This window comes from Festucalex cinctus, chromosome 17 (assembly GCF_051991245.1).
Source record: "Festucalex cinctus isolate MCC-2025b chromosome 17, RoL_Fcin_1.0, whole genome shotgun sequence".
Classification (NCBI taxonomy): Eukaryota; Metazoa; Chordata; class Actinopteri; order Syngnathiformes; family Syngnathidae; genus Festucalex; species Festucalex cinctus.
In genome coordinates, this window is record NC_135427.1 from 9,894,892 (window position 1) to 9,921,101 (window position 26,210).

Consider the following 26,210-nt stretch of genomic DNA (forward strand, 5'->3'; position numbering starts at 1 on the left):
AAACTTTGTAAAATGTACAAAGTTTTAACTGTAAACATTGTAAAGTGAGACATATTAAAGTGCATAAACATTTACAACATAACACTGCATAACTGGACACATTATATCGATATCTACCATCAGTGTATCGATCATTTTTTGCAACAGAGAGCACAACTATATATTGCGATATCGACTTTTTCTCCCACCCCTAATATATATATATATATATTTTTTTTTTTTTTGTTTTTTGTTTTTTGTTTTTTTTTTTGTTTTTTTTTTCCTACTAAGCACAATACAAATTTCATTATTATTATTTCTCCTTTAACTAGAACCTCAATGGCCGTCCCTGATTCTTGGCATCATGATTTCAGTTGTAAGAACTTTACTGTGATGTGACGAAATTTAAAATGTGATCCGACCACAACTGTACTTTTTCCCCTCCAGTATTTTCACTTGAAATGGTTGTCTTTTTTTCTCTCTCTGCCTGCAGCGGGACTTGGACTTCACCTTTGAGCTGGATTTCAAAGGACAACTGTGTGAGGCGGCTATAGCCCACGACTACAAGATGCGTTAGGTTTTGCGGGAAAACCAGGATTAAAGACACCTGCGAGGAGCAGAGGAAGTTTAAAGAACCTCCCAGGACCAGACTCTAAACAGAAGGTTCAATGAGGACAGAAGGAAGGGGCAGAGTACAGACGTGACCCCACTAACAACTTGCTAAGACAGGAAGCCATGGCACAGACTGTTAAACAACTTTTGAATGTAATACTCTATGTATGTGTGTGTGTGTGGGGGTGAATTTTCTAACTTGTTCAGAGTTAGATTCTTTCTGTATATGTTGGTGAAATGGAGTGTTGTACATGTGTTGTTTGTTTCTTGACCATAACTTGGACCTCATTGTCTAGGGGGTACAATTTAATTAAATGACTGTATTGTCCACATTTGGTTGGTTGGGTGTGACCCTGTGCCGGCTGTCAGATAAGCCGTTTAGTTCGTAGTTGTATCAGTTAAGGCTCAGTAATGGTAAAAATATTCATCTGAGCACCACAGCCAAGGACAAACCTGCTGCAGGAATTGCACATGCAGCAGGGCTACTCTATACGTGTGTGTTATGTGATAAGTAATGTCTTAAATAGTCGGTGTACAGTCAGTGCTAATACCTCGCGTAATGGACGGTGTCAAAGGTGAAACTCTTGCTGAACTCTATATCATTGTTCCCATGTCATCAGTCTTATTTGGCATTGTTTGACCTGCTGCTTCAATAACTTCAAGTGTATAATATAATGTGATCAGATCCGGTACAAGAGCTAGATCAAAAATAAGTCAGATGTGATGTCTTTCTACACCACTGGAAACTACAACTATAATAATAACATAACACAATCAAAGCTAAGCATTATAATCTTTGCAAGACTTTTCTTTAATATCGCTCTTGTATTTGGATCTTCTATCCAAATGACTGGAGAGTCATTTTCCCCTAAATGCCTTGACCAAGTTCCCAAGTGTTCCTGATTCTATTTATCAATGCTGCATCTACTGTACATGAGTTAATTTATTATGGTACATTTTAATTAACCATGTCAAACCTTTTAGAGATATACAGTTTTCTCCCACCAAAAAATGTGAACCTGGTAAACAACCTATGAAAGTGTATCTGTACACTTGTGCTTTGTAGTAAATTAGTAAGATTAACAAGAGTATCTTGCAGAACGTGGCTCAGATGTACAACTGAAGAGCTTTTAATGAGCCTGAAAAGGCTCGATTAATATAAAATAAATTATTTAAAAAAAATGTGACTAATGATACTAGACTGATCAATTAGCTGTTTTCTAAACAGCTCTTTACCCCCTTTTTATTTCACAGGTGGCTGGCTGGCAGTTACAAATACTGTAGGAAAAGTAATATTTTCAGGTCAAATCTTTATTTATCGAAAACTCTCCAACGTGTCCAATTTGTTCCCAAACAAACAAAAGTTATAATCAATACATTAATACAAGCATGTTTTTTATGCTTCTTTCACTCTTTATTTGTTTATTTAAATTCAATTCAAATATGTTTCATATGTTGTTATGATGTCCTACAAATGGAATAAACTGCAATGTGTGAAATCAACCACTTTGTTGATGCTGTGAAAAGTAAAAACTGTCACCTTTACTAACACCCAATTGTTTATTTTTGTTACATAATTAAATATCTCAGTGTATACATAAAATTGAAGTGCAAGACAGTGGTACTTGTGAACCACTAACAGTGAGCCAAATAGAATAACAATACAACAGTATCTTAATTCCAAAATTACATAAACACTATATAACATACTTGGTATTACATTAAAGAATGAGGGGTATAATGTGTATAAAATACTTGGCAAGTAGATTAGGTGCATCTGATGTAAATACATTATTTTATTTTTAATCAAACTAACTTGACTTTTTCCAAAAAGTCGATAATTGCAACTATCCAACAAAATGGTTTAAGATATTGACACTAAACTACAACAAGAAATGGATTCATAATATAATGTAAAACATAACAGGTAAGCAGCAAATACTACACTTTCGCATGACAACATTCAGATGAACCAGTGAACTCAGTGAACAACAATTTTAACAACGCAATGGTCAGAACGGTCCCCGGGACAAATAACTTAGGGAAAAAAAAAGAAGTTATTTTGCTGTACTACCAAAGATAAGGGAATTGTGTGAAAAATCATTGGATCAATACTGTATATTTTAAAATCCTGCATGTGATAGGAAAAAGTCAACTTTCAAAATGTTTGACTATTTGTCTTTGATGATATAATAATGCAACAGAAAAATAATTTGGTGTGCTGGAGACAGTTTTGTAGACATTAAGAATAATGGCAAGTGATAGTGTGCAAGTGTGTGTTTATCTGTTAGCAGCAGGATTTTTTCTTCTCCAATGAACTGCCGACCAACTGGACAGTCTTCTCTTTTTCTCGGTCCTCTTGCTCTTTCAGGGTTCTGAGTGACAAAATGAGAGAAAAACAAAGACGACATCACCTGTTTAGTACATGTGGATATGTTCTGACCACAACTGCTTTATGTGATTGTGTGCAGCCTGCATCGCATTTTGTTAAAAGCAGACTTTGGAAATAAATTTTGGTGTTTGTTTTTTTAAACAAAGGCAAAATGTTACCTCGCCAGGTGAAGCATGGCCTCCATCACATTATACCCCGAGAATGCACTGCACTCAAAAAAAGTCATCTGACAGTCCTTCAAACACACACAAACCATGTATTTTTCTTAACAGTACTGATAAATACAACTATAGATGATAACGAAAAAGTGCTACAATAGAGGAAAATTTGACTATGTCACTAATAGAAAGACAAGACAGACCTCAGCTAGCCTCACGCCCATTGATTTTTGCACTTGTCTCGCAATTTCGAGGTCAGTTTTGTTTCCCAACAACATTACAGTTATGTCTTCGCCCGAGCCCTCCTATGAACAAGACAGAGGGAATGTAGACAGACAATTATGAGTAAATCTTACATTGTGGCAATTATGTGACAATATATTATATTACCTTCACACTTGTCAGCCACTCTCTGACAGCTGTGAAACTCTGCTCAACCGTTATGTCATACATCACCACCACACCGTCAGCTTTGCGGAAAAATTGCTTGGTGATGCTTCGATACCTGACAAGGGAGGAGACAGTAAATTGAAAAAGTAGAGGCCGCTTTGAAATTAAAAAACAAACAAACAGCTGAGTAAGCAGCTCCAAAATCAAGCCTTTTCTTTTGATTAAATATGCAGCAGCGTGTCAAAGTCAAAACCTATGTCACCATAAAACATGAAGAAAAAATTATTGAAATTAAATTACAATTATGTGACAAGTGGCTGAATTACCTTTCTTGTCCTGCTGTATCCCAGACCTGTAGCGCCACCTGGCAGTTGTCCACCCTTATTGTCTTCACACTGTAGTCTATGCCTGCAAATACAATATCCACATTATATTTGCTGCATTTGTAACTTTATAATAGAACAAAAAACAGCACAACACGTGCAAATGAATCACTAACTTAAACATTCAAACTGTGAATAATATCATAGTGCCTCACAATATTACCGTATTTTCCGCACTATAAGGCGCACCTAAGAGTCTTCAATTTTTTCAAAAGCTGACCATGCGTCTTATAATCCAGTGCGCCTTATATATGGATCGATATTGAGCCGCAACAGGTCTCGCTGTCAAGACGCGATCGGCGACCCTGCACGATCGGTGACGCGCATGCGCAGAAGATCCCGCCATCTTGGATCACTAGCTAATACTAATACTTTACCTAAGAGGAAATAATAAAACAGCTGTTTATTCATTTTGGGAGTAAATGGAGTTGTCAGAAAGCTGGTTTGTAATCTATTAATAAAGTTTGACTGACCTATCTGACTGTTTTGTTGACATTCCCTTTAGCGCAGCACCATCTAATGGATGCATAACGTAACCCCAGCCTCTACTGTAGCGCCTTATATATGGGAAAAGTTTTAAAATATGTCATTCATTGAAGGTGCGCCTTATAATGCGGTACGCCTTATAGTGCGGAAAATACACTAAATAAACTTTATAGGAGTTAAACTTCAGCCTCGTTTAATTTTTTTGTGGTAGTACTTTGTGTAAAAAGTTTGAGCGCCACTGATTTACAGTAAACATTTAATCTAGAGAAGCATGTTTTTGCATAGTGGGAAGAAATCAGAGTGCTAGGAGAAACCCCACACAAGCACAATTCAACAGTGGAAGGTCAGAGCTGACATTAGCTGTTTATTTTGATTTAGATAATAAATATCAAACAAACTTATTTAACTACTGTATACGTATTAGATTATATTGCACAACTTTTATAAAGAGCAGGGGTTCATACCAACGGTGGCACAAGTGTCAGGATTGAAACAGTCATCACAAAAGCGTCGAAGGAGGGATGTCTTTCCGACACTGGAGTTCCCCACCAGAACGATTTTAAAGAGACGGTCGGGCAGCGACAGACTGCTTTCCTCCTACATATACAGAAGCAATGCTGATGAAAAGCAGGAGTGGGGTTGCTGACCCCTCACTGAAAAAAAAGGGGAGAAATAGCACTAAAATGCTGCTGTGCTTACATTTATGCTGGTCTCCTTGCCAACAGGTTGACCTCTTGGAGACATGGGACTTTGACTTATTTCTCCAGCTCCCTGTGACTGTTGCGGCTGAGCAGAGCAAATATCGCTCATCAACAAGTCGATATTCTCTTCGTGGTCTGACAGTTCCTCGCCTTCGACAAACGCTTGAAGAGGGACTTGGGTCTGACCGCCATTTTGGAGCAAATGTGGGAGGTGGTCCTCCTCGATAGAGATGATCCTCTGTAGGTAACTTCTGGTCCCCTCTGGACCACATGGATTGCTTGGCACAGTGGCTGGATTCTGCCTTACGTCCTCGACCTCCTCCTCACTGCAGATATGTTTTAAAGACAGGTACAGGTTATATTAAAGCAAAACAGGCACAGTTTAACTATTTTGGTCGTCACAAAATGTCTTGTTAAAAATTACATGTATAGTGGAACCTTCCAAGGCAAACACCAGAGAAATACGATTTGGAGTTCAACCTCCATTTTTGGGAACAATGCACATACATAACATAGGAAAGCGTGTGGTGTTTCAGTACTACATTACCAATACAATATAACTGAAAATCAATACTGTATGTAAGTCAATTAAGTGCTATGGAAAAGATCTGTGTTTGACTTCGAAGGTTCCTCTATGCATAATGATGCTTTTTACCTTTTTGGGAAGTAAGTATGTCCCCCAGCATTATATAAGGACCTTGGCTGTAATCCTGTATTCTTACAATGTTTTGGTTTCTGTAATGCCAAACATATGAGTGACCACATTCATTATTGTTCACTTTATCCTTTGAACTTTGAAAGGCATGCATTCAAGAAACTTAACATACAACAATCGGCAGTCTTCTTTCATGCATGTCACAAACCTGAATGAAAATGTCCTTTTCATCCCGTAAATGTTTATTCACTTCCCTGAAAAATTTTAAGAAAATAGTGAAAATGGTAAAACGTTATCAATAATATTGCACATTTGCAATTAGTGATAAAAAGAAGCCTACACATCCAGGCTCAACTCACAAAAACAGAGCTAACATTTTTGGGGAGATGATAAACAACGCTTCAGTGGAATAAAAGTTTAAAAGTGTTCTGGCTACAAGAGTGAATCATTGACTCTGCAAAATATGAATATTGGAAATATTATCTTTCTTCTAGGTGAATTTCCAAGCAAATAAGTTTGTTTGCACAAACTGACGTTTTCAACAATATTCAGTGTTGTAGCTTTTATAGCTGATGTTAACCCCAAAGCAAATATCCCCACCTCATCAGGTCCAGTTGTTTGAGAAGGCTTGCTCGCTCACGCTGGAGTCCCTCCGTCAGTCTGTATATTTCCCTGATACAAACAACATCACATGCATTATTGTCATCACAACACTGAACAGAAAATGCTCAAGTTAAGGGGATTGGGTGGGATCTTACTCACATCTCCTTCTCCTCGTTAAGTCGCGTGGACTGCTCATGCAGGAGACTCAGCTGCTCCTGTGCCGAGAGCAGCTCTTGACTGGTGTGATCCAGTTCCTTTGCTAGTTCATCATTTGTCTTCTTCAGCTTCACGTTCTCCACCTTGGTTACATGTTGCTCACTGTGAAGCTCCTGACACTGATCTTCCAACTGGAAATGGCCCAGTGGTGGCAAAACAATCACATTATTATGGCAGGATTTTGTGTATCATTCAATAATTGGCCACCCATTGCATCACTGACCACATGAATATATCGCAGAGATGATTACATAGTTATAGTAAAAATAGAAAAGCTCTCTTCTCTATGTCCTCAAGCTTATTATCTTTCCGAACATACAGAATATAAAAGAGTACCGTATTTTCCGCACTATAAGGCACACCGCATTATAAGGCGCACCTTCAATGAATGACATATTATATAAAACTTTTTCCATATATAAGGCGCTAGAGTAGAGGCTTGGGTTACGTTATGCATCCATTAGATGGTGCTGCGCTAAAGGGAATGTCAACAAAACAGTCAGCTAGGTCAGTCAAACTTTATTAATAGACTACAAACCAGCTTTCTGACAACTCCATTCACTCCCAAAATGAATAAATAGCTGTTTTGTTATTTTCTCTGAGGTAAAGTATTAGTATTAGCTTGCGATCCAAGATGGCAGGATCTTCTGTGCATGCGCGTCACCGATCGTGCAGGGTCACCGACAGCGTCCTGACAGCGAGACCTCTTGCAGCTCAATATTGATCCATATATAAGGCGCACTGGATTATAAGGCACATGGTAAGCTTTTGAAAAAATTGGAGGCTTTTAGGTGCGCCTTATAGTGCGGAAAATACGGTAGTTTGCTTAATGACATGTCTTTGAACTGAAAAATTGTGAAATTATTGTGCGCAAAATTAACTGCACACTTGTCAACTCTTCTCTCACCCTCCTCTGCTTCTGAAAGAGCCGCTCTAAATCTTTCTCCTTGGTGGTCAGCTGTTTTTCAAGGTCTTGACTGCGAGACACAAACTTCTTATAGTCCTTCACAGATAAGAGAGTTAAGAAGTTACAAGCACAAAGTTCAATTATGACTGACTAATGAGATTGTTTGATGATTTCACTTAAAAAATAAGAACACTTTTTTTTTTTTTTTTTTTTTTTTTTTTTTTTTTTTTTTTTTTACCTGTAGCACAATCCGTTCTCTTTCATTCTTTATTTGCTGCTCCATTTCTTCGTAGAGGCGATGGATCTCATCATCATGTGTAGCTGATTTTCTATAGGACATACATAGTCAGCTCTGCTCTGTTTGCACCACAAATAGTTCAAATTACTTCACATTAAAGGTGTTTTATGCTAAATTTATCCCTTAACATTTTAACAAGCTACTTTAAGCATACTTATAAATTATGTCATAATTTTTGCAGGACTTTGCTGTACAGCTGATGACAATTTTGAGCAAAGCTTGTTTGCCGTGCAACAAAAGCCTTAAAATAGGATCCACAGGAATAAGATATCTCCTGACCGTTTCAGAGCGTTCTCCATCTCTCGCTTTTCCTGGTTAGCCACAATTATCTGGGATGTTACCCTTGCCAGGAAGTCCTCAAAATTGGATAAAAGGTGCGGTTCATCTCGGCGTAGCTGGGCCCACAAACTGCGTACCTCTGCAGGGCTAATGACACAGAGAGTTACATGCAAACATGCATTAAAATAAAAAAAACAAAAAAACAATCCCAATCACATGTAAACTTGACAGGAAAATGGTAAACAGACTAAGCCAAACAACATAATGTTCTTCTGAATCATAAAAGTTCAGTGACACAATTCTTCAAGACTGTCTTTTTCTCTCTCCTTATCTTAGTAAATGTCAAATGTCTGGTGAGGATCAATAAAGGTTAGTTCTGCCCAAAAGGATGTGATCTGAAATGTCATGTCTCATCTCTCGCCTCAAATCTGGTGGGCAAGATGTGCATCACCTGGCTTTATGAATTTGTTTTTGGAGTTGCCTGTGAAAAATGAATTGAATATAGCGTAGTCCCGATTTTGATCCAGGTACAATATATTGTTATTATTATCATATAGTCGAAACATGTGCTATTTGTGTCATTTTTGGATATGGATACAGAGATCACATTAATCCAATATATCCAACTAAAAACTTTAAAATTTAATGAATTGATGGAGTTTAACCGCCTTAAAATAATACAATACTACTACTAATAATAATAATACTAATAATAATAATACTAATAATTATAATAATAATAAAAATAATAATAATAAACTAATAATACAATAATGGATAAAGCCCATCATGAAACCTTACCAATTAACATGCAAATAAAATTCAAAAAAGGGAAACTGAGTCCAAATTAAGAGGAATAAGACATTTTTCCCGAACCTAAGTACAGAACAAAACAAAAAGAATGATGTATTTCAGCTCAAGTTGTCAGTTTGTGGAACAATCTGGGTTATAAAAGTAAATCATATCAGTCTGTTTGTATTTTTTATTTTTTTTTAAGTGTATAAAAGCTCAATTACTGGAAAAATATACTGTACATAGTACAAGGTCATGCTGTTGAATTATTTTGTTTAATTGCAATGAAAGCATCTTGACTGCTTGCTGTCATTTATTTTGTGTTGATCTTTTTTTTTTAAGTGTTGATCAGTGGCAGATATAAGTTTTCATTTCTTTCTGTCCCCTTTCATTTCCTTTTTTTAAAAGAATGAAATAAAAATAAAAAAATTAATTGAATTGAATTGCTGTAGTTCCTAGAAAATAGGCATAGCATGCTACCATACTAGAAAATAGTCCTGTTAGGAATATAAAATTCTGCTTAATTGTTAGTGTAATTTCCTTCCTAAATTTTAACGCCATTAAAAAAAAACCCTCTTGAAGAGGTAATATGCTTTCATAAAGAATGCAAACACTGAAATCATTATGCACAGCTCACTGTGGTCTCAACTCCAGGACCTCTCTTTAGGCCATCCAAAGTAGAAAAAATAAAAGGCACTGACACAGTGTGTAATAAATCATACAAAAACTGCAAGTACACTTAGGTTGACAGAAAAATGGGGTTTTAATTAGCGAACCACACTACATATTCTTCTTATGTAAAGCCATGTCTGCTTGTAGTATAGCACATTGGAAAATGAAGCAAAGTTACATTAAATATGGTTTTCTACCAAAGAGACATTATTTTAGTTGATTTGAGTGAAATAGGAAGTGTCCAATTGAAGAACAGTAACCTGTAGGACCATTTTATGACTACGTCTGACTAAAAAGTCTTTTAAAAGCATCCATTGACGTACAACAGATTCTACAAAGTAATTTTGATCAACACAAACGTCAGAACAAAGACTCACGCGATACTCACTCTTCAAAGACATTGTTGGCTCCGAGGCTTTCCATCAGCATGGAAAAATGTTTCTCCTCCTCATCCTCTGTGGTTGCCGAGCTCTCTTCCCACTGGCTGTGGTAGAGGACCTCTGGAGGCTTTGTACAGTGGGGTCTATCTCCCATGCTGTCGCTTAAAGCAATATTCTTGCCATACAAAAATTCACCTAGAAAACAATTGGTATACAAAACATAAGACGTACAGCAGTTTCGTCATCAATAAGAACATAAACGTGAACGTACTAAAGCCAGTGGAGAACTCATCGAGGGTAAGAAATCCATTGCTGTCAGAATCTAAAGTGTCAAACACTTTCTCCAACTCATCCGCATTGAGAGGGAGCTCGCCAAGCAGCCTCTGTTTTACATGACACAAGCAGCTGTTATTGACAAGGACACAGCCATGAGGACAACACAGCGTTGCTTTAACAACTGTGACTTAAGAGCCATAAGAACAGCATCTGCGTAGCACACAACAACAATAGCAATAATAATAATAATACATTTACATAAGGGTGCTCTTCGTAACTCAATGGATGTTTATTTTATTTCTTTTAAACACAGTGATGATTATCAGAGATGGGAAAACCAGGTCAAAAAAGTAAAAACCCTGCCAGAGTTTGGCTTTAGCCACAGCTGCTTCTCGTAATTACCTCATTTAGTTCAAGCACCTTTAGCTAAAGCTAAACTGTGGCAGTGTTTTTACTTTCTGGACCTGGATTTCCCATCTCTGATGATTACAATGTGCGATTTGACTATACTGTAGTTACATGTACATGTAAGGTGCAACCTCATACTGTGTGAACCATCTGGAATATTCCCAGTAGAGATACAGTAGAGTCCTCAATGATTGACCAGAGCTGCTGACCAGAAATAGGGAAAATGTACCCGTTTCACTTTCAAACACTTTGGAGAGTCAAGCTTTTCCAACAATTTGCATCTGTGGCAAATAATACATACTTATAATTGGTGTACTTCATCACTTTAAAATGTTATTAATCTGAGCAAGCAAGGGGAAATTATAGGCATAGAAAAGATGTGAATAGTTCATAAAACTTTACCAATTTTCTAACCAAACTATTGATCCTTAGAGTCACAGCTGGAGCTTTCTCCTTGAGAAGCAGGGTAGACCCTGTCCTGTTCGTCAGTCAGTCGCAGGACACATAACGACAAATAACCATCCACGCTCAGATTGAGGACTATAGGAAATGTAGGGTATTCACTTAACAAAATGTCTTAAAGTGGGAGAATGCTAGATCAAAGTTGAGACTATTTGACATGGGAGGGACTCATGACAGTGACTGTGCAGGAACGTTTCGCAAAGAAGAAAAAAAAAACAACAACCACACCTCTGTAGGCACTGGGCAGTGTGGTATTAGGATACGTTTACACTGCTGAAACTGTTGACAGAAGCCACCAATTTAATCCAGGGTGGAGATAAGGTAAGGGTAGGATAAAGTGTGTCATCCAGGAAGAACACATCCATTACGTCACAGAATTGGTCTTCTGAAAGCAAAGTGTTCTAAAGCCTCATTAAAACAGGCTGTGATATCAAAGCTCCACTATGTGTGTTTGTGTTCATGAGTGCTTCACCAATGGATTGGCAACATCTGAGGGATAAGTAAATCTGCACAATAATGTGAGTGGAGAGCTTGGATCACAAAGCGGCCATGATGCTCTCGAGAATCACTGATGAGAGAACAGATTGTCCTTGCATTTCACATGCAGACTAAGTAAAACATGAACAATGCAACAGAGCATTGATAAGTTATTTAGATTTCACAGTTATGATTTCCAAAAATCAATTAAAAAAAAAAAAAAAGTTTTCAAATCGACCACAAAACAATTCATAATCACCTCACCTGCATGTCACGTTGGGTGATGAAGCCCTTTTTCTCAATGTCGCACACTTGGAAGAACTCGTGCGTTTTCTCCCGGACAGTGTTTTGACCAACATGCCCGCTCTCCCGCTTCGGCCACTCACTCTCACATTTGAGGGGCTCTTCATTGCATCCATGCCCTTCGCCGCTTCGGTGCCCTCGCTGCGCCATCCTGGAGCCAGCAGCGGCGTTGGTGAGGGCAGAGGGGACGGTCAACGCCGCCATGGTAGGTGCACGAGAAGTGGGTTGCTGTGATTTGAGCACCTCAGTCATGCTTCACACGACCCAGGTGTGCAAGGGACGGATCTCAGAAGAAGTCGCGCTTACAGGCTAAACAGCATCAGAGGCTTTCAGCGATGTAACGCATCATCTCTTAGCAACCGCCTCATTAATTTGACACCGAAAGCTAAAAAAAAGAGATTGAGAATATTTTGTTAATCTATTTAACTTCCCAGCAAAGTCATTCTGAATTACACTACCTCAATAATAATAATGCATCACATTTATATAGCACAGGAATTATTTTTGAATAAATGACACCTTTAAATAAAGGGGGGGGGGGCGTTTATTTTTTGGCCATATCGTCCAGCCCTATTAGAAATGACTTCAATATGTTACAATGCACTACTGCAAACTACAACGAGAGAAAAACAAAACAAAACAATAATAAACATAAACATGAATATATCGGCATCTCAAATATTCTTCATAGCATTTTATAATGGAACAAGGGAGATTTTTCAGGGAGTATTTGGTAGCACTCTTACACTGCTCCTGGTGACATTCATTCACAACAAGTGTCAGGTCGACAACTAATCCACACAAAGCATTCAAAATGAAACATTCTGCAACTTCTTGTAAGCACTCACAAAACGCAAAGCCACCACATGCAACTGATCCATCTTGCGTACAAAAGAGGAAACTAAAAGAGGAAGTGAACGTTTTCTTCTTCATTAGACCGCATTGTCATATCTCTAACAGGGTGTCCTATAGGCTGGAGGAACGGATGTATTGTTAAGAAGTCTCTCACAGTGTTGACACATGTCGAGAGGCTTCTGAAACACAAACACTTGAGGTGCCTAAATCCTCCATGTTTTATTGAATTGGATTAATACTTTGTGGATAATTTAACTACTGACTGAAGTTCAACTCACAATTTTTAAGAAATGCTCCAAGTGGCAGACAAAAACCAATTAAACATATCGTAGCTTAACTCAGCATGAGCATTGTAACAATATATGGAGTATTTGAACAATATTAAATCGACACATTGGAGAAACTCACTTTTTTTTTGTAACTAGCTCTAGACTTGAAGGCTCTTGTTTGACATGGAACAGCTGTCAGATGATGGTTGCTTAGTCAACTAAGTTCAGAACACTGTGCTCCAAGCACCATGAATAAACCTCATAAACATTTAATTAAAATAAAATAATGATTTCTAAGTTGCTGTCAGTGTTTATTGTCCCAAACTATCACAGCATTTTATAAGACTGTTGGACAGACAATTAGTTTGTATGGGGTCCCCAAACAAGGTCATTTGCAGATTTGTCACAACAGTATTAATAATCATGGCCACTGGCATTCGTTGTTTGTTGGTGACATTTCAATTGGCTTGCCATTAAATGTACTGAAATAGACTGAAGCAACAACTAAACCGTAACAGATCTTTTTATTGAGAAGTCATGACCTCAACACGTCGCTACTAAAAAGTGGAGAAAAGCATGACAGAGCAAAATTACGGTTAATATTACAATTTCCGTGCAATGCAAAACTTCCTGGGACAGCTGCGGGTCTTCTGACATTGCAATCGTGTGTACATAGACTTTTCATACGTGCTAGCTAAAATATATTTACGTTAGCAGTCCCCTCGTGCCAGGTTCATTACGTCAAATTCGTTTAAGATAATAAAAGACTCAGAAGACGTACGTACCAGAACACTGAAAAATGTCATTTCTCAATGGATTAATTCCTTGCCTTGGTTGGTATCAACCTGCTGCGTTTCACGCAGATAAGTGAGGGGGATAAAAGTCTACAACTACACGAGTGGTGGAATTTGACTTGACTTCACGCCGGATGGGCAAACAAAATGGGCGGGGCTGTTATTGAGTGTTACTATAGTAACGCGAACGCGAACACCCAAGTTCCTGGTCCGTCTTCTCTATGGAGGACACTGTTAAAAAAAAATAATCTGTGAAATTTATAAGATATACAAGCACACTGAGACTGTCATAAGGAACAACAACAAAAGCTTCCCATTTCGAATGACAAACATATGTACCGTAATACTGATTTATTTATTTTTGTATTTTTTTTTTTATTTATTTATTTATTTATTTATTTATTCATTCATTCATTTATTATTTATTACCACCATCCCCCGAGTCAAAACGGCTTACGGCACAATTTAATTCAATGCTTTTTACATGCCTTTTTACTTTTAGAGAGAGAGAGAGATAAGGGCGCAGTAACCGACAATATCCAGCAGATGGCTGTGTTCATCTTTATAACGTATTCCTTAAAGTTGTGACAATGACATTACATTTTCTCCCTGGATTGGCTGACAACCAGTTTATGGTGTACCCCGCCTGCTGCCCGAAGCCAGCTGGGATAGGCTCCAGCACCACAAATATAAACTAAGGGATGTATGGATCTGAAAAAAAAAAAGTAAAATCACAACTAGAATTCAAAATCCAAAATCCACCTGACACCGACATATCATATTTTGGGCTTTGGCCCAGTTAGGACTTTGCGCAGTTTGCAAAAAGAAAAGAAGGGTGGGTGGGTGTATAGGTCGACAGCTGAAAAAAAAAGCCCAGCCGATTATGTAAATTCATCGTATTCCGCTTGCACTTGGAGATGTGCATCGTCTGCAACAAAGTAAGAATAAAACGACCGTGGCAGGACTCGAACCTGCAATCCCCTGATCCGAAGTCAGATGCCTTATCCATTAGGCCACACGGCCACGAAGCAATTCTTATGTAATTTCTTAAAATATATATAAAATGCTCGGCGCTGCAGTAGGCAACCTAAATCTGTATTTTAATATTCTGCATTTAATATACTAACTACTGAACATAACTCAATAGAGTATCATCTTTTTCAGTCGTTTTACGTTGTACAAAAATACGGTCATCCACACCACTAGATGTCGCAAAGGTTATTAACGCATGGAGATCTACTTGAATAATATGCCGAAGTAGCGGAAGCTTTATTTATAACTTTGGTCGGGTTTATTTATCACTAGTTCCATAGCGTTTATCAGTTTGGGCGCATTTATGTGCCTTTCAGTCGTAGTCTTGTAATAAAACATGGACTTAAAGTAAGCCGCTTGTTAGCTCACAATCGAGGCCCATCACTGACCCATCATGATTTTGACTTGGGTAAGTTGATAGAAAGACGTAACTTAGACGTACTAATGGTAAATTCCCATGTTCTTGGTGTACTGGTCGACTTTCATTAAGATTATACACGGATAATATTTAATTAAGGCTTTGTTTTGTTACATTCAACAGTTAAGGGCATGCCGATGTGTTTGGGCTGTGATGATGTATTTGTGAATATTTTTCATAGGATGCAGTGAACTGCCTGTCCAGATGAGGTGATGCTGCGTGTGACGCTGAAAGTGATCTGCTGTCCCATGCACAGATCTGTCATCTCCAAAAAAGGGATATGTTTGCGCACCTGCTCCACAAAGCCCCACTCAGTACAAGCCGAGGATTCTGTGGAGACCCGCCTAAACCCCCTTAATATCCAGGTGCTGTCAAGAAACCTCCATGAGCAGATCTTTCGAGGGCTGGTGCCAGAGTACCGAGAAGAAAATGTGGAACGCGGTGTACGGCACCTGCAGAAGCATCAGCTGTGGGGGAAAGAAACGTCACTTTTACACGAAGTGGAGCTGAAGCTTCCCAAAATGTATGGAGACAATATTGACGAACACTTCCGTGTTTTGGCCCAGAAGCAGAGTCTTCCCTACCTGGAAGCTGCGGCTGAGCTGCAGCAAGCAGAACTTCCTCCTATGCCTCAGGAGTGGGCATGGCAGGTTGGCTGGACACGCTACGGGTCCAACGGGGAGTGTCACAGGGTTGATTTCCCAGATGAGACATCACTTGTGTTTGATGTAGAAGTGTGCATGGCAGAGGGACAGTGTCCAACATTGGCAGTTGCTTTGTCTCCAACACACTGGTAAGGGGAAAAAAAAAAAAAAAAGCTATGCCGCAGTGTCAGACTTAAATGATTTTGTTGATTGACCTCATGCATTTGGTAGCATGGTGGAATAGGGATTAGCAAGTCAAAGGACCAGGGACATACCGGCTTTAAATTTGTCATCATCATATGGGTATACAGATCATTTATCATCATCATAAAAATGTTAAGTAATGAAAAATAATGGGATAACTCCTGTTTTGAATGCCGTGTATCGGGATTCACATGTATCACGATACGTATTGTGACACCTATATCGTGATACACATTGTATTGTGAGGTTGTTGGCAGTAATCAGCCCTACTTACTGTACACGGGTACCGTATGTTTTTGTTTTTGTGTGTCCATTACCAGGTACTCTTGGTGCAGCAAACGTCTCATCGAAGAGCGCTACTCCTGGTCAAACCAGCTCATCCTCGCTGACCTCATCCCATTGGAGACACCAATGAACTCTGTCCGTCCACCAGGTGGTCAGTGGAAGGAACGGCTCATTGTGGGCCACAATGTCAGTTTTGACCGATCTCACATCAAGGAGCAATACTTATTAAAGGTGCGTGTTTTGGTATCCAAAGAAGGTGAGTGTGTTTTCCCATTGAATTAATATCCGCGTCTGTATTAATGTCGCAAGGGTTCTAGGATGCGCTTCATGGACACGATGAGTCTTCACATGGCTATCTCGGGCCTGACTGGCTTCCAGCGTACACTGTGGATGGCCAATAAGATGGGCAAGAAGTTGGGCCTCCAGGAGGTCAGCCAGCACATGAAGAAAGTGGGACAGAAAAGAGACGGTCCCAAGGTTTGTGTATTTGACAGTGGATTGGTTGTTTTAGACATAGACTATTGAAAACCTTTCCATTTAGAATGTTTTTGTCTATAGATTGGATTTTGGGACTGGGTGAATATTAGCAGCATCAACAACTTAGCCGATGTCCACGCTCTGTATGTGGGAGGGCCACCGATACAAAAAGAGATAAGAGAGACCTTTGTAAAAGGCTCCATGGTGGATGTAAGGAACAACTTCCAGGTCTGTATGACTTTCTGGCCATGGTTCATTGACTGTATCTGTCAATCTGTCCAGGTATCAATACATCAGTGTACTGTAAATGTGTTTTTGCTGTCACCTGTAGGAGTTAATGCGGTACTGCGCCTCAGATGTTCAGGCCACCCATGAAATTTTCATTGAACAGCTGCCCCTCTTCATGGAGAGGTCAGAATACATATTTCTTTTGCGTTGTAGTTATTACTGGATCTCAACAACTAATTTGTATTTCTGAAGATGTCCCCATCCAGTGACATTTGCCGGAATGCTGGAGATGGGTGTGAGCTACCTTCCTGTCAATCACAACTGGGGGCGATACCTGGAGGATTCCCAGGACATTTACGAGGAGCTCCAGAGAGAGATGAAGAAATCTCTCATGACTCTAGCTGATGATGCATGCCAGCTTCTGGAGGACGAGAAGTGAGTCAAAAAAAAACTTCATTTCTGTAACTGAACTTTGTCAGCGTAACACAATCCATCCATCCATCCATCCATCCATCCATCCATCCATCCATCCATCCATCCATCCATTTTCCGAACTGCTTATTCCTTTGAGGGGAAAATATTATATAACGAACCTGAAACTGTACACTAGGCATATGATTTAACGTAGCTTTCTTAAAAATTAATTCAGCTGAATGATCTAAAGGTGCATGCTAATAAATGAGTATAACATAGTTATGAGCCTTTGTATTTTGTTAGCTATAAGATTAAGCTATAGTGAATCTACCATGACAAGTTAAACATTTTTAATAAGACTATTAAAATGATGTTTTTCATGATGCAATAATTCAAATCTCGTGTGATGCACCTGAATATTGGTGGCCGACTGGACATGTTAGGAGACACATTCTGGAATATTTTCACAGCACTTTACTTATTCCATGTTTTGTTAAAATTAGTGCTGTCAAAGTTAAAGTGTTAACTAATTAATTAATCACAAAAAATTATCGCATTAATCATTGTATTACCACAGATAAATCACACTATTAATTTTGACCGCAGATGATCCTTTTTAGCCAACAGTGGATGGTTACATTAAAGGTAGCTGTTGGAGTTTGAGCAATAAACATCTACAACTACATGCATTAAAGTAAAGCATTTAATAAATGTTTACATATGCCGTAGGTCATTTTTTACCCATGTTAAATTATGCAAATAATTAATTGATTAGAAAAAGCAGGATGAGAGTGTGCAGCGGGCAAAAATGTTGGGGAAAAAAAGCTTTTTTAAGTCAGTGATTAATCATGATTAATCAAAATTCTGCGATGTGATTAATCTGATTAAAAAATGTAATCGTTTGACAGCTCTAGTTAAAATACAGCCTTAAGTCAAGATGAACTATGGTAAATGCATTTATTTTACTCAAAATTTTACACACAACACTCTATAATAAATAGTTGAATAGTAGTGTTTTGTTTTTGTTTTTTAGATTGCTGCATTTATTTTAAAAAAAAATCTAAGAAATCACGTTAATTAATTAAATATATTTCCATGACACTAGAATTAAGCTTATGTGCATCCTGTTTCCACTGACCACATGACATATGGAGGGAACTGGAAATGCTTGTGCTTTGATAATATTTAAAGAAAAAAAAAGAAAGAAGAGGCTTCAGGCTGTAATTGTTGGCAAACATGCCTCAACAAAGTATCAAGGAAAGTCTGTGGACAATTATGAGTTCTTTTTTTTAATTTTATTTTTTTATTGAATTTAATAATACATCTTCAATAGAATTCACCACCACTTAATCAACTCATTCATTTACTAGGGTTGGACCCAACCCCTAAATTCACCCTAAATCTTAAACAGATGTTTTGGACGATACTTTGCTTCCGCATTTTTCTGCAGTACATAAAGTCAGAAACGTTTGTGTACATTGAGCCCAAATTGAACCCTATTGAGAAAATAATTCATTAGGGCTCAACTGGAGCCAAGATTGTCAGCCAGGCGTTCTCATTCAACATGGAGTGATCCCTCAATGTCACAAATTCGTAAATATCATAACGATCAGGCATCAGATATTTTAGGTGCAGCCGAGCAAAGAAGGGATCTACTATACTGATATAATGACCAATTGTCACAATTGAATATCATTTTCCATGTATTTTATTTATTCCTAGATTTAAAAATGATCCTTGGCTTTGGGACCTTGAGTGGGATGTGCAGGAATTCAAGCTGAAAAAGCTGCCAGCCAGCAAAAAGAAACAGTCCAAAAAAGAAGTTGAATCCCAAACTGCTGCTCCTGTTGCAGACTGGATGGAAGGTATATCCTTAAGAGTGTCGCTCACCAGATTATCGTGGTCTTCATTCTGAAGAGCCTTTATAATATGATTGATTTTGTGCTTCAAGATGCAGGTCCACCATCTGAAGAGGACACTGCAGCAGGCCCTTCTCCCAGCAGGCTAGCTGTGGATAAACTGAAGGAAACGATGAATCGACTTCCCAAGAGAAAGCAACACCTGCCTGGACATCCCGGGTCTGATATTCAACAGTCAGAACTTTACTTTCACATTCCAATGTTCCTCATTGTGTACTGCATCATCAGGTGGTATCGTAAGCTGTGTGAAAAGATGTCCACGGACAGCTGGTCACCTGGAGCCAATCTCATTAGTCTCCAGATGAGAGTGACCCCAAAACTGATGGGTCTGACGTGGGATGGGTTTCCGCTGCATTACACAGAGAAGCATGGCTGGGGGTATCTGGTTCCAGGACGCAGGGATAACCTGGACTCCCTGGAGGAAAACATCAGGCCAGCTCTTTGCCCTTATAGGTAACTTGCGGACCATGGTCTGATTTAGTGGTTCTCAAATTGAGGCAGAATAATTTGCAGTAAATTGTAGTCAGTTCAACTGACTTTTTTTTCTTTTCTTTTCTTTTTTTTTTTTTTTTGTCATAGGGAAAAAAAACGTTCATATTGTTAACTCAGAATGTATAAATACTTTCTGTTTTAAATGTTTTAATGTTTTTTTGTTTTTTTTTTAAATGCTAGAGCATACATCAAAGCCTCTAGTCTCAACTGCAAAGAATGCTTGAAGAAATTATAGTTAATACATAAACGACCAGCAGGTGGCAGCAAAGCAAAGGAGCTCAACCAGGGCCATGTTTTAAAAAAATAAATAAATAAAAAAAAACTATTACACATAATGATAAAACTTGTCTATATTCTAATTGCTGCAAAACAGAAACAGATAGAAATGTACTTTTTTTTTCCTGACGAAAGAAAAGACTAATCTTTATTTTGGTAGGTTCCATGTTTTAAAGCAATAGAACATTATTCTGTGGGCCTTGCAAAATCGGTCAAAATCCAGTAAAACAGCTGGGAGTGAAGGGGATTGCTTCTGTGAAAATGGCTGGGAGTGAATGAGTTAAACAGGTCATGGATACTTTGGTTGAAAAATAAGAACATCCTGGCATTTGGGGAAGTTATGTTTAAGTGGGGTTACAACTATGAGTGGGTTCTAGAAAAACTTTGTCCACTCCACCCAAACAGTTTGAGATCCACTGGTCCAATTAATAAATCCAGTCTACATAAGATGTATTTAAGCTTTTTGTCCTCTACAGAGAGATTGAGCGTGTTTACAGAGAGTATTGTGATCAGAACTGCAAGGAGGGTCCTGAATATTTGGACGGTGCGCCATCAGATGACCTCATGTGGACAGACAGCGCTGTTTGGGCAAAGGTACTTAAAAGCAGAATGTGATGTGACTCCAATGTAATGGACAAGTAAGTAAACCATGATGCACTCTTGTATAAATTATCCATCCATTTATTTTATAGTCCTCATTAGTCACGGGAGCTGGAATTTATCCCAGCTGACTTGACTGTGAGGCCGACTTGTGAACCACTATGCCAGAGTTATTCTTCTAGAATCAGTTCCATTTTATTTCCAATTTTCCATCAACCAGAAGCCACAAAAGCAAGGTCCTACTAAAGAAAGAAAATGCACTTAAACAGTTTTTTTTTTTTCCCTCACTAGGTGGAGGAGTATGGATCAATGGAGAGACTGACAGAGGAACATGAAGTCAAAGCAGTGACAAACAGGGTATCCAAATTGATCTTTGTTCTGTCATAAAGTGTCCATTACCACATTAAAATGTAATTGTTGCTGTTTTTACATAGCATGTTTTTTTTGTTTTTTTTTTGTAATTTTCACAGAAGCATCAACTTACCCGTAAGTCCCATCTTGTCCCAGAGGAGCGTCATTGCCACTATCACCAAGGAATTGGCCCCTACAACGATATAGACATACCTGGATGCTGGTTTTTCAAATTACCACATAAGGTAAGGTGTCAGTGCTTCATCAACAAATGGCTGGCATTGCACTCGTAAGTCTTTGTCTGTTTCAGGACGGTAATCAAAATAACGTTGGCAGTCCTTTTTCTAAAGACTTCCTGCCTAAGATGGAGGATGGTACTCTTAGAGCAGGAAGGGGTGGGACCAATGCCACGCGGGCCTTAGAGATCAACAAAATGATGTCCTTCTGGAGGAATGCTCATAAACGCATAAGGTATCTATCAACTACTATCATTGGGGATGTTTGTCTCACAATCAGTATATGAGTGACAATGTACTATGAAAAAAAATATTAATAGTCAGACAAATATAGTAAACAATGAATTTCAGTACTACCAAAACTTGAATTTGATCTTATCAAAGCTCCCAGATGGTGCTATGGCTACGGAAAGGAGAGCTTCCTCGTTTTGTAAGCAGGTTGGTCTTCTACTTTTGCGTATTATCTGCATTGAACTCCAAAAATAAAGGATTTGTGTGGTCTCCAAAGGCACAAGGAATTTGATGAAGAAGGGCAGTACGGCGCTATATTACCTCAGGTGGTCACTGCTGGAACTGTCACGCGAAGGGCTGTGGAGCCAACATGGCTGACTGCTAGTAATGCACGCGTAAGACATTCACTGACACATACTCACACAAACATCACACTGGAAGCAAATTATGATGTATAGTGGCTGCCATTTGTCAGCTAAAAAGCAAAGATGTCAAAGGTACGGCTCGCGGGCCAGAACCGGTCCATCAGGAGGTCCAATCTGGCCTGTGAGAACAGAACACAAACTGCAGTTTTTCGCTAAAATTAAGTGTTGCTCCTAATTTTGGCCACTGGAGGGCACACTTACAACCGCTTAACTCTTTTCCTGCCGTTAACGTTAATTGACGTTTAAGGAAATACCAACGAGTACCACTATCGACGTTAATTGACGTCAACTTTTTTTGTTTTGTTTTTTTCTTCCAATGGGCAGCGCGACGTCATGGGGAACTCATGAATGACCTGAAAGAAAAAAAATAAATAAATAAAAGACCAACTAACTGGCCAGCAATAGTAAGGTCATAATAAAAAATAGAAATATTTTCAGAACGTTCTTAATCATTTGCCCCCCAACTACAAAAACAAACAAACAAACAAAAAAAATCAGGAAATATATTGACTTGTCATTATTTGTATTTTGTAGCTGGCAACCAGTTCAGGGTATACCCTGCCTAAGTGCCCATAGCCAGCTGGGATAGGTTCCAGCACCCACTGCGACCCTTGTGAGGAGTAAGCAGTTCAGAAAATGTATCGATGGATTATTTGGCCATGGACAAACTAGTCTGGTCTCCCTTGAGATCAAATTTAGGTGTAAGTGGCCCTGGAGTGAAAATGTTTGGAATCATTCCCTATCCACTACACATTTTGTAGAGATGTTCAATTGTGAGGTAAATATTGGTTCTCTCGTATATAGTGCTTTCAGTGTATCCCACATTGCATTTTGAAAAGTGGTAAACAACCATAGAAAAACATACCAAAACACAGATTGCTGCTTGGTTTGTGTTTACAGTATTTTGTAAAATACTGTATGCTCAGCTAAATAATATAACATTGACCTTGGTCCAGTTAAAGTAATTAGGGTGTAGGAAATGAGGAATCCAAACACAGCTAATATGTTTTGTGTCCTTAGCGGGATAGAGTGGGCAGTGAGCTGAAGGCGATGGTGCAAGCGCCACCAGGTTACCACCTGGTTGGAGCCGACGTGGACTCTCAAGAGTTGTGGATTGCAGCTGTGCTCGGAGAGGCCCACTTTGCTGGCATGCATGGTGAGATCTGGCAACCAACCGTTCAATTTTCTATACTGCTATTCTATATTAACTGGTTTTGCAAAGCCTACAGAATATTGTGTTCGATTGGTATAAAAACATGGAACTTACCAAAGAAAGATTAGTCTCTTCTTCCATCAGGACAAAAAAGTATATTTGTATCTGTTTACGTTTTGCAGCACTTAGCATTAGAATATAGCGAAGTTTCATTATTATTCACACATTTGTTGAAAACCCTGGTGAAAAGAGCTTGTCGCAACATGGCCCTGGTTTATCTCTCTCTCATACACTGCTGCCACCTGCTGGCCGTTTTTTGTAATAACTACCATTGCTTGAAGCGACCTCTTCAGGCCAGAGGGTGCATCAAAATCTTCTGTATGCTCTAGCAAAAAAAAACAAAAAACAAGCAAAGGTATAAATACATTTTTAGGACCATGGCAATATTTAAAATAGAACGTTTTTGGGAGCAAATGAGTTAATACTGTTTATGATCGACAAATAAAACTGGAGTGAACCCGTAACAATAAAACCACGTAACGAAACATCTCTGTCCAGCTAATCATTCTGTGCGGTTCAGGTTGTACAGCGTTCGGCTGGATGACGCTTCAAGGAAAGAAGAGCCAGGCCACTGACCTGCACAGCCGTACCGCCGACGCCGTGGGCATCAGCAGGGAGCACGCCAAGGTGTTCAACTACGGCCGCATCTACGGAGCGGGACAGCCCTTCGCAGAAAGGCTGCTGATGCAGTTCAATCATCGCCTTAGTCAGGCAGAGGCTGCCAGCAAGGCCCGACAGATGTATGCTTTGACAAAGGGGTTACGCAGGTATTCTCATTCATTGTACAGTGGTACCTTGACTTAAGAGTTTCATTGTTCTGCATCCATGCTCGTAACACAAAGCACTCATCTCTAAAATCTAATTTCCGTGTTGAAATTAATTTAAAGTGCTTTGGGAAAGTATTAGCCCTGTTGAACTTTTGCCAAGGCTTCAGACAAGATGTCAAATTTTATTTCAATTACCGGTACACACAGGTAGACTTAATTTATCATTATCAGTCATTTCGGTCAACTTTGCATCATTCAGAAATCACCAGGGAACTTGTAGAGTCAGTTGGCTGCACTTAGAGAAAAGGGGGTGAATAATTTCACACGCTCTACTTTTCTTTAAAGAAAAAACACATTTAAAATATTGTATAAATTCTATTCCGCGATTATGTCCCACATTCTTCAGCAAAAAATACCAAAAAAAATTATGTCATTTTATACCTTTTGTTTGAAGCCTGTCAGTGGCGGTTAATCCACAGGCACTCGTAAGTAAGGTACCACTGTGTTAGTTAATAGTTGATTGTGGCAGTGTGACACATCTGTATTTCTTATTTTTTGGGGGGCCAGATATGAACTATCAGATGAAGGTGAGTGGCTGGTCTCTGAGCTAGGAATGGAGGTGGAAAGGGAGGAAGATGGCAGCGTATCCCTCGAGGAGTTGCGGAAGATCAGTAGACTGGCTTCACAAAGGTGAGAAATTGGGAATATTAAACGCAACCACAGTTTTGTACATCTCAGCGTTCACATGCTTGTCTCCTGTTTTATAAACCCACAAGCTCCCGGCGGAGAAAGTGGGATTTAGTTGGCAAACGAATGTGGTCTGGAGGGACAGAGTCGGACATGTTCAACAAACTGGAGAGCATTGCGCATTCAGCCCAGCCGGCGACGCCTGTTTTGGGCTGCAGGATAAGCAGAGCTCTTGAGCCCATGGCAGTAAAGGATGAGGTGAGCTATAGAACGGACCAACACTAAACAAACTTACAGTGGTGGATAATATATAAAACTGATTTGAAAGGAAGGCTTCATAAGATAAATTGATTTCAATATTTATTAGTTATTGCTTTAATTACTGTGTTTCAAGATTTGTTTATTTTTTTTTTTAAACAAACAAGCACAGAGTAAAGGTACACAGTAGTTTCTTGCGAACAATTTTATTTCAGTAGTTCAATTGAACTCATACAGAAAAGTACTGATTTAACAACTTATATTGTATACAGTACCCATTTTTTTTGCATGAAAACTAGCAATGGGAAAATGAAGCATCATGAACCACTTGCGTTTTTTTTTTAACTCTAGTTTGTGCTCTTGGGTTAACAATAAATTCTAGTGCAAAGGGAGTGGATTAAATTTCTACAGCATCTTTAAACCAAGAGCGCTATCTAGACGAGTCAAAAAATATTACAAGTGGTTCATGAAGCTACATTTAATTTTGACGTTTGAAAATTGTGAGGGTGGAGTTCGCGCTGAGCTAGTGACGTATAAAACCGAAAAAGGTGGGGTTAGTGACGTGTAAAACTGACCTGCTGAAACAGCCCATTTGAGAGTGCTGTATGAGCTAATGTGACACAAACGCCCATAGGAAAGGGAAACATGGGTCGTTTATTTCAGAGCTTTGGGGACTTAGTCAGGCTATGGTAAGGCATACGTATGTCAACACCCAAAAAAAGTGAACATTTCATATGAGGGAACCTTTAAAACTGCTTAAAATTAAGACCATAATTAAAGGTATTGGGAGAATATTTTTTCACCTGGATTTAAAAACATTCACAATTTTGCCTGACTTCACTTCTGTTGGCATCTTGTTTAATTTGTGTACAGCATAACAGCTAAATGCTGCTTCACCATATTTGCTGAATGCCCATTATGTGGCCCTAAAGGAGAGATAAGGGAAGTTAATGTCAGATCTCACATTTGTCAGCATTTTCTCGTCAGTTCATCACCAGCAGAGTGAACTGGGTGGTCCAGAGCTCGGCGGTGGATTACCTTCACCTGATGCTGGTGGCGATGAGGTGGCTCTTCGAGGAGCACGACATCGACGGCCGCTTCTGCATCAGCATCCACGACGAGGTGCGCTACCTCGTCCGCAGCGAAGACCGATACCGAGCGGCGCTGGCGTTGCAGATCACCAACCTTCTCACCAGGTCTGATAACAGATGGGATAGACCCCTCCCCTCTGGAAACCAAATTGAAAATGAACTTCACATTATTGTGTGTCTCGTCTGTCTCCCGCAGGAGTATGTTTGCACATGCG

At 39.0% G+C, this 26,210-nt stretch overlaps 3 protein-coding genes and 1 non-coding gene across 7 annotated transcripts in view; 2 read left to right on the plus strand and 2 right to left on the minus strand.

Annotated features, from left to right (window-relative positions):
- The window catches only part of LOC144004602 (protein arginine N-methyltransferase 8-B), a 27,204-nt gene extending 25,110 nt beyond the window's left edge, over positions 1 to 2,094 (plus strand). For all 3 annotated transcript variants that reach the window (XM_077501919.1, XM_077501920.1, XM_077501921.1), the window contains exon 10: positions 473 to 2,094. In XM_077501919.1, coding sequence (XP_077358045.1) covers positions 473 to 556 — 84 coding nt within the window. In that variant the 3' untranslated portion in view covers positions 557 to 2,094. The remainder of the gene's footprint in view (positions 1 to 472) is intronic.
- Positions 1,989 to 13,883, minus strand: LOC144004600 (EF-hand calcium-binding domain-containing protein 4B-like). Of its 2 annotated transcripts, none has more exons than XM_077501917.1 (18): positions 13,739 to 13,883; positions 11,791 to 12,214; positions 10,175 to 10,286; positions 9,912 to 10,098; positions 8,060 to 8,206; positions 7,721 to 7,811; positions 7,483 to 7,578; positions 6,519 to 6,706; positions 6,357 to 6,428; positions 5,965 to 6,010; positions 5,757 to 5,836; positions 5,100 to 5,427; positions 4,865 to 4,997; positions 3,858 to 3,939; positions 3,532 to 3,646; positions 3,345 to 3,446; positions 3,142 to 3,218; positions 1,989 to 2,966 (listed from the first exon to the last, which is right to left on the minus strand). In XM_077501917.1, exons 2-18 carry the CDS (start codon positions 12,079 to 12,081, stop codon positions 2,879 to 2,881), a joined length of 2,235 nt encoding a protein of 744 aa, XP_077358043.1. In that variant the 5' UTR covers positions 12,082 to 12,214; positions 13,739 to 13,883; the 3' UTR covers positions 1,989 to 2,878. The 2 variants fall into 2 exon arrangements, with proteins under 2 accessions (XP_077358043.1, XP_077358044.1); XM_077501918.1 differs by lacking the exon at positions 13,739 to 13,883 and adding an exon at positions 12,678 to 12,780.
- Positions 13,884 to 14,697: 814 nt separating this feature from the next.
- trnar-ucg (transfer RNA arginine (anticodon UCG)) lies at positions 14,698 to 14,770 on the minus strand. Its single transcript has one exon. It is a non-coding gene; the product is annotated as a tRNA-Arg (tRNA).
- Positions 14,771 to 15,065: 295 nt separating this feature from the next.
- LOC144004599 (DNA polymerase subunit gamma-1-like) lies at positions 15,066 to 24,653 on the plus strand. Its single transcript, XM_077501916.1, has 19 exons — positions 15,066 to 15,188; positions 15,379 to 15,990; positions 16,366 to 16,561; positions 16,640 to 16,807; positions 16,889 to 17,035; positions 17,139 to 17,218; positions 17,288 to 17,470; positions 19,172 to 19,314; positions 19,401 to 19,527; positions 19,597 to 19,821; positions 20,613 to 20,730; positions 21,028 to 21,093; positions 21,207 to 21,332; positions 21,398 to 21,558; positions 21,708 to 21,761; positions 21,832 to 21,949; positions 23,000 to 23,135; positions 23,713 to 23,959; positions 24,527 to 24,653. Exons 2-19 carry the CDS (start codon positions 15,410 to 15,412, stop codon positions 24,651 to 24,653), a joined length of 3,003 nt encoding a protein of 1,000 aa, XP_077358042.1. The 5' UTR covers positions 15,066 to 15,188; positions 15,379 to 15,409.
- The last annotated feature ends 1,557 nt before the right edge of the window (positions 24,654 to 26,210 follow it).

Excerpts from the sequence above, each read along its gene's own strand:
- LOC144004600 (XM_077501917.1), bottom strand. The coding sequence starts at position 12,081 with ATGACTGAGGTGCTCAAATCACAGCAACCCACTTCTCGTGCACCTACC. Across the intron at positions 4,998-5,099 it reads GCAAGGAGACCAGCATAAAT|GAGGAAAGCAGTCTGTCGCT; the intron begins GTAAGCACAGCA and ends CTGTATATGTAG. Across the intron at positions 3,219-3,344 it reads TGGGCGTGAGGCTAGCTGAG|GACTGTCAGATGACTTTTTT; the intron begins GTCTGTCTTGTC and ends GTGTGTTTGAAG.
- LOC144004599 (XM_077501916.1), top strand. The coding sequence starts at position 15,410 with ATGCTGCGTGTGACGCTGAAAGTGATCTGCTGTCCCATGCACAGATCT. Across the intron at positions 19,822-20,612 it reads CCAGCTCTTTGCCCTTATAG|AGAGATTGAGCGTGTTTACA; the intron begins GTAACTTGCGGA and ends TGTCCTCTACAG. Across the intron at positions 23,136-23,712 it reads CCACTTTGCTGGCATGCATG|GTTGTACAGCGTTCGGCTGG; the intron begins GTGAGATCTGGC and ends TGTGCGGTTCAG.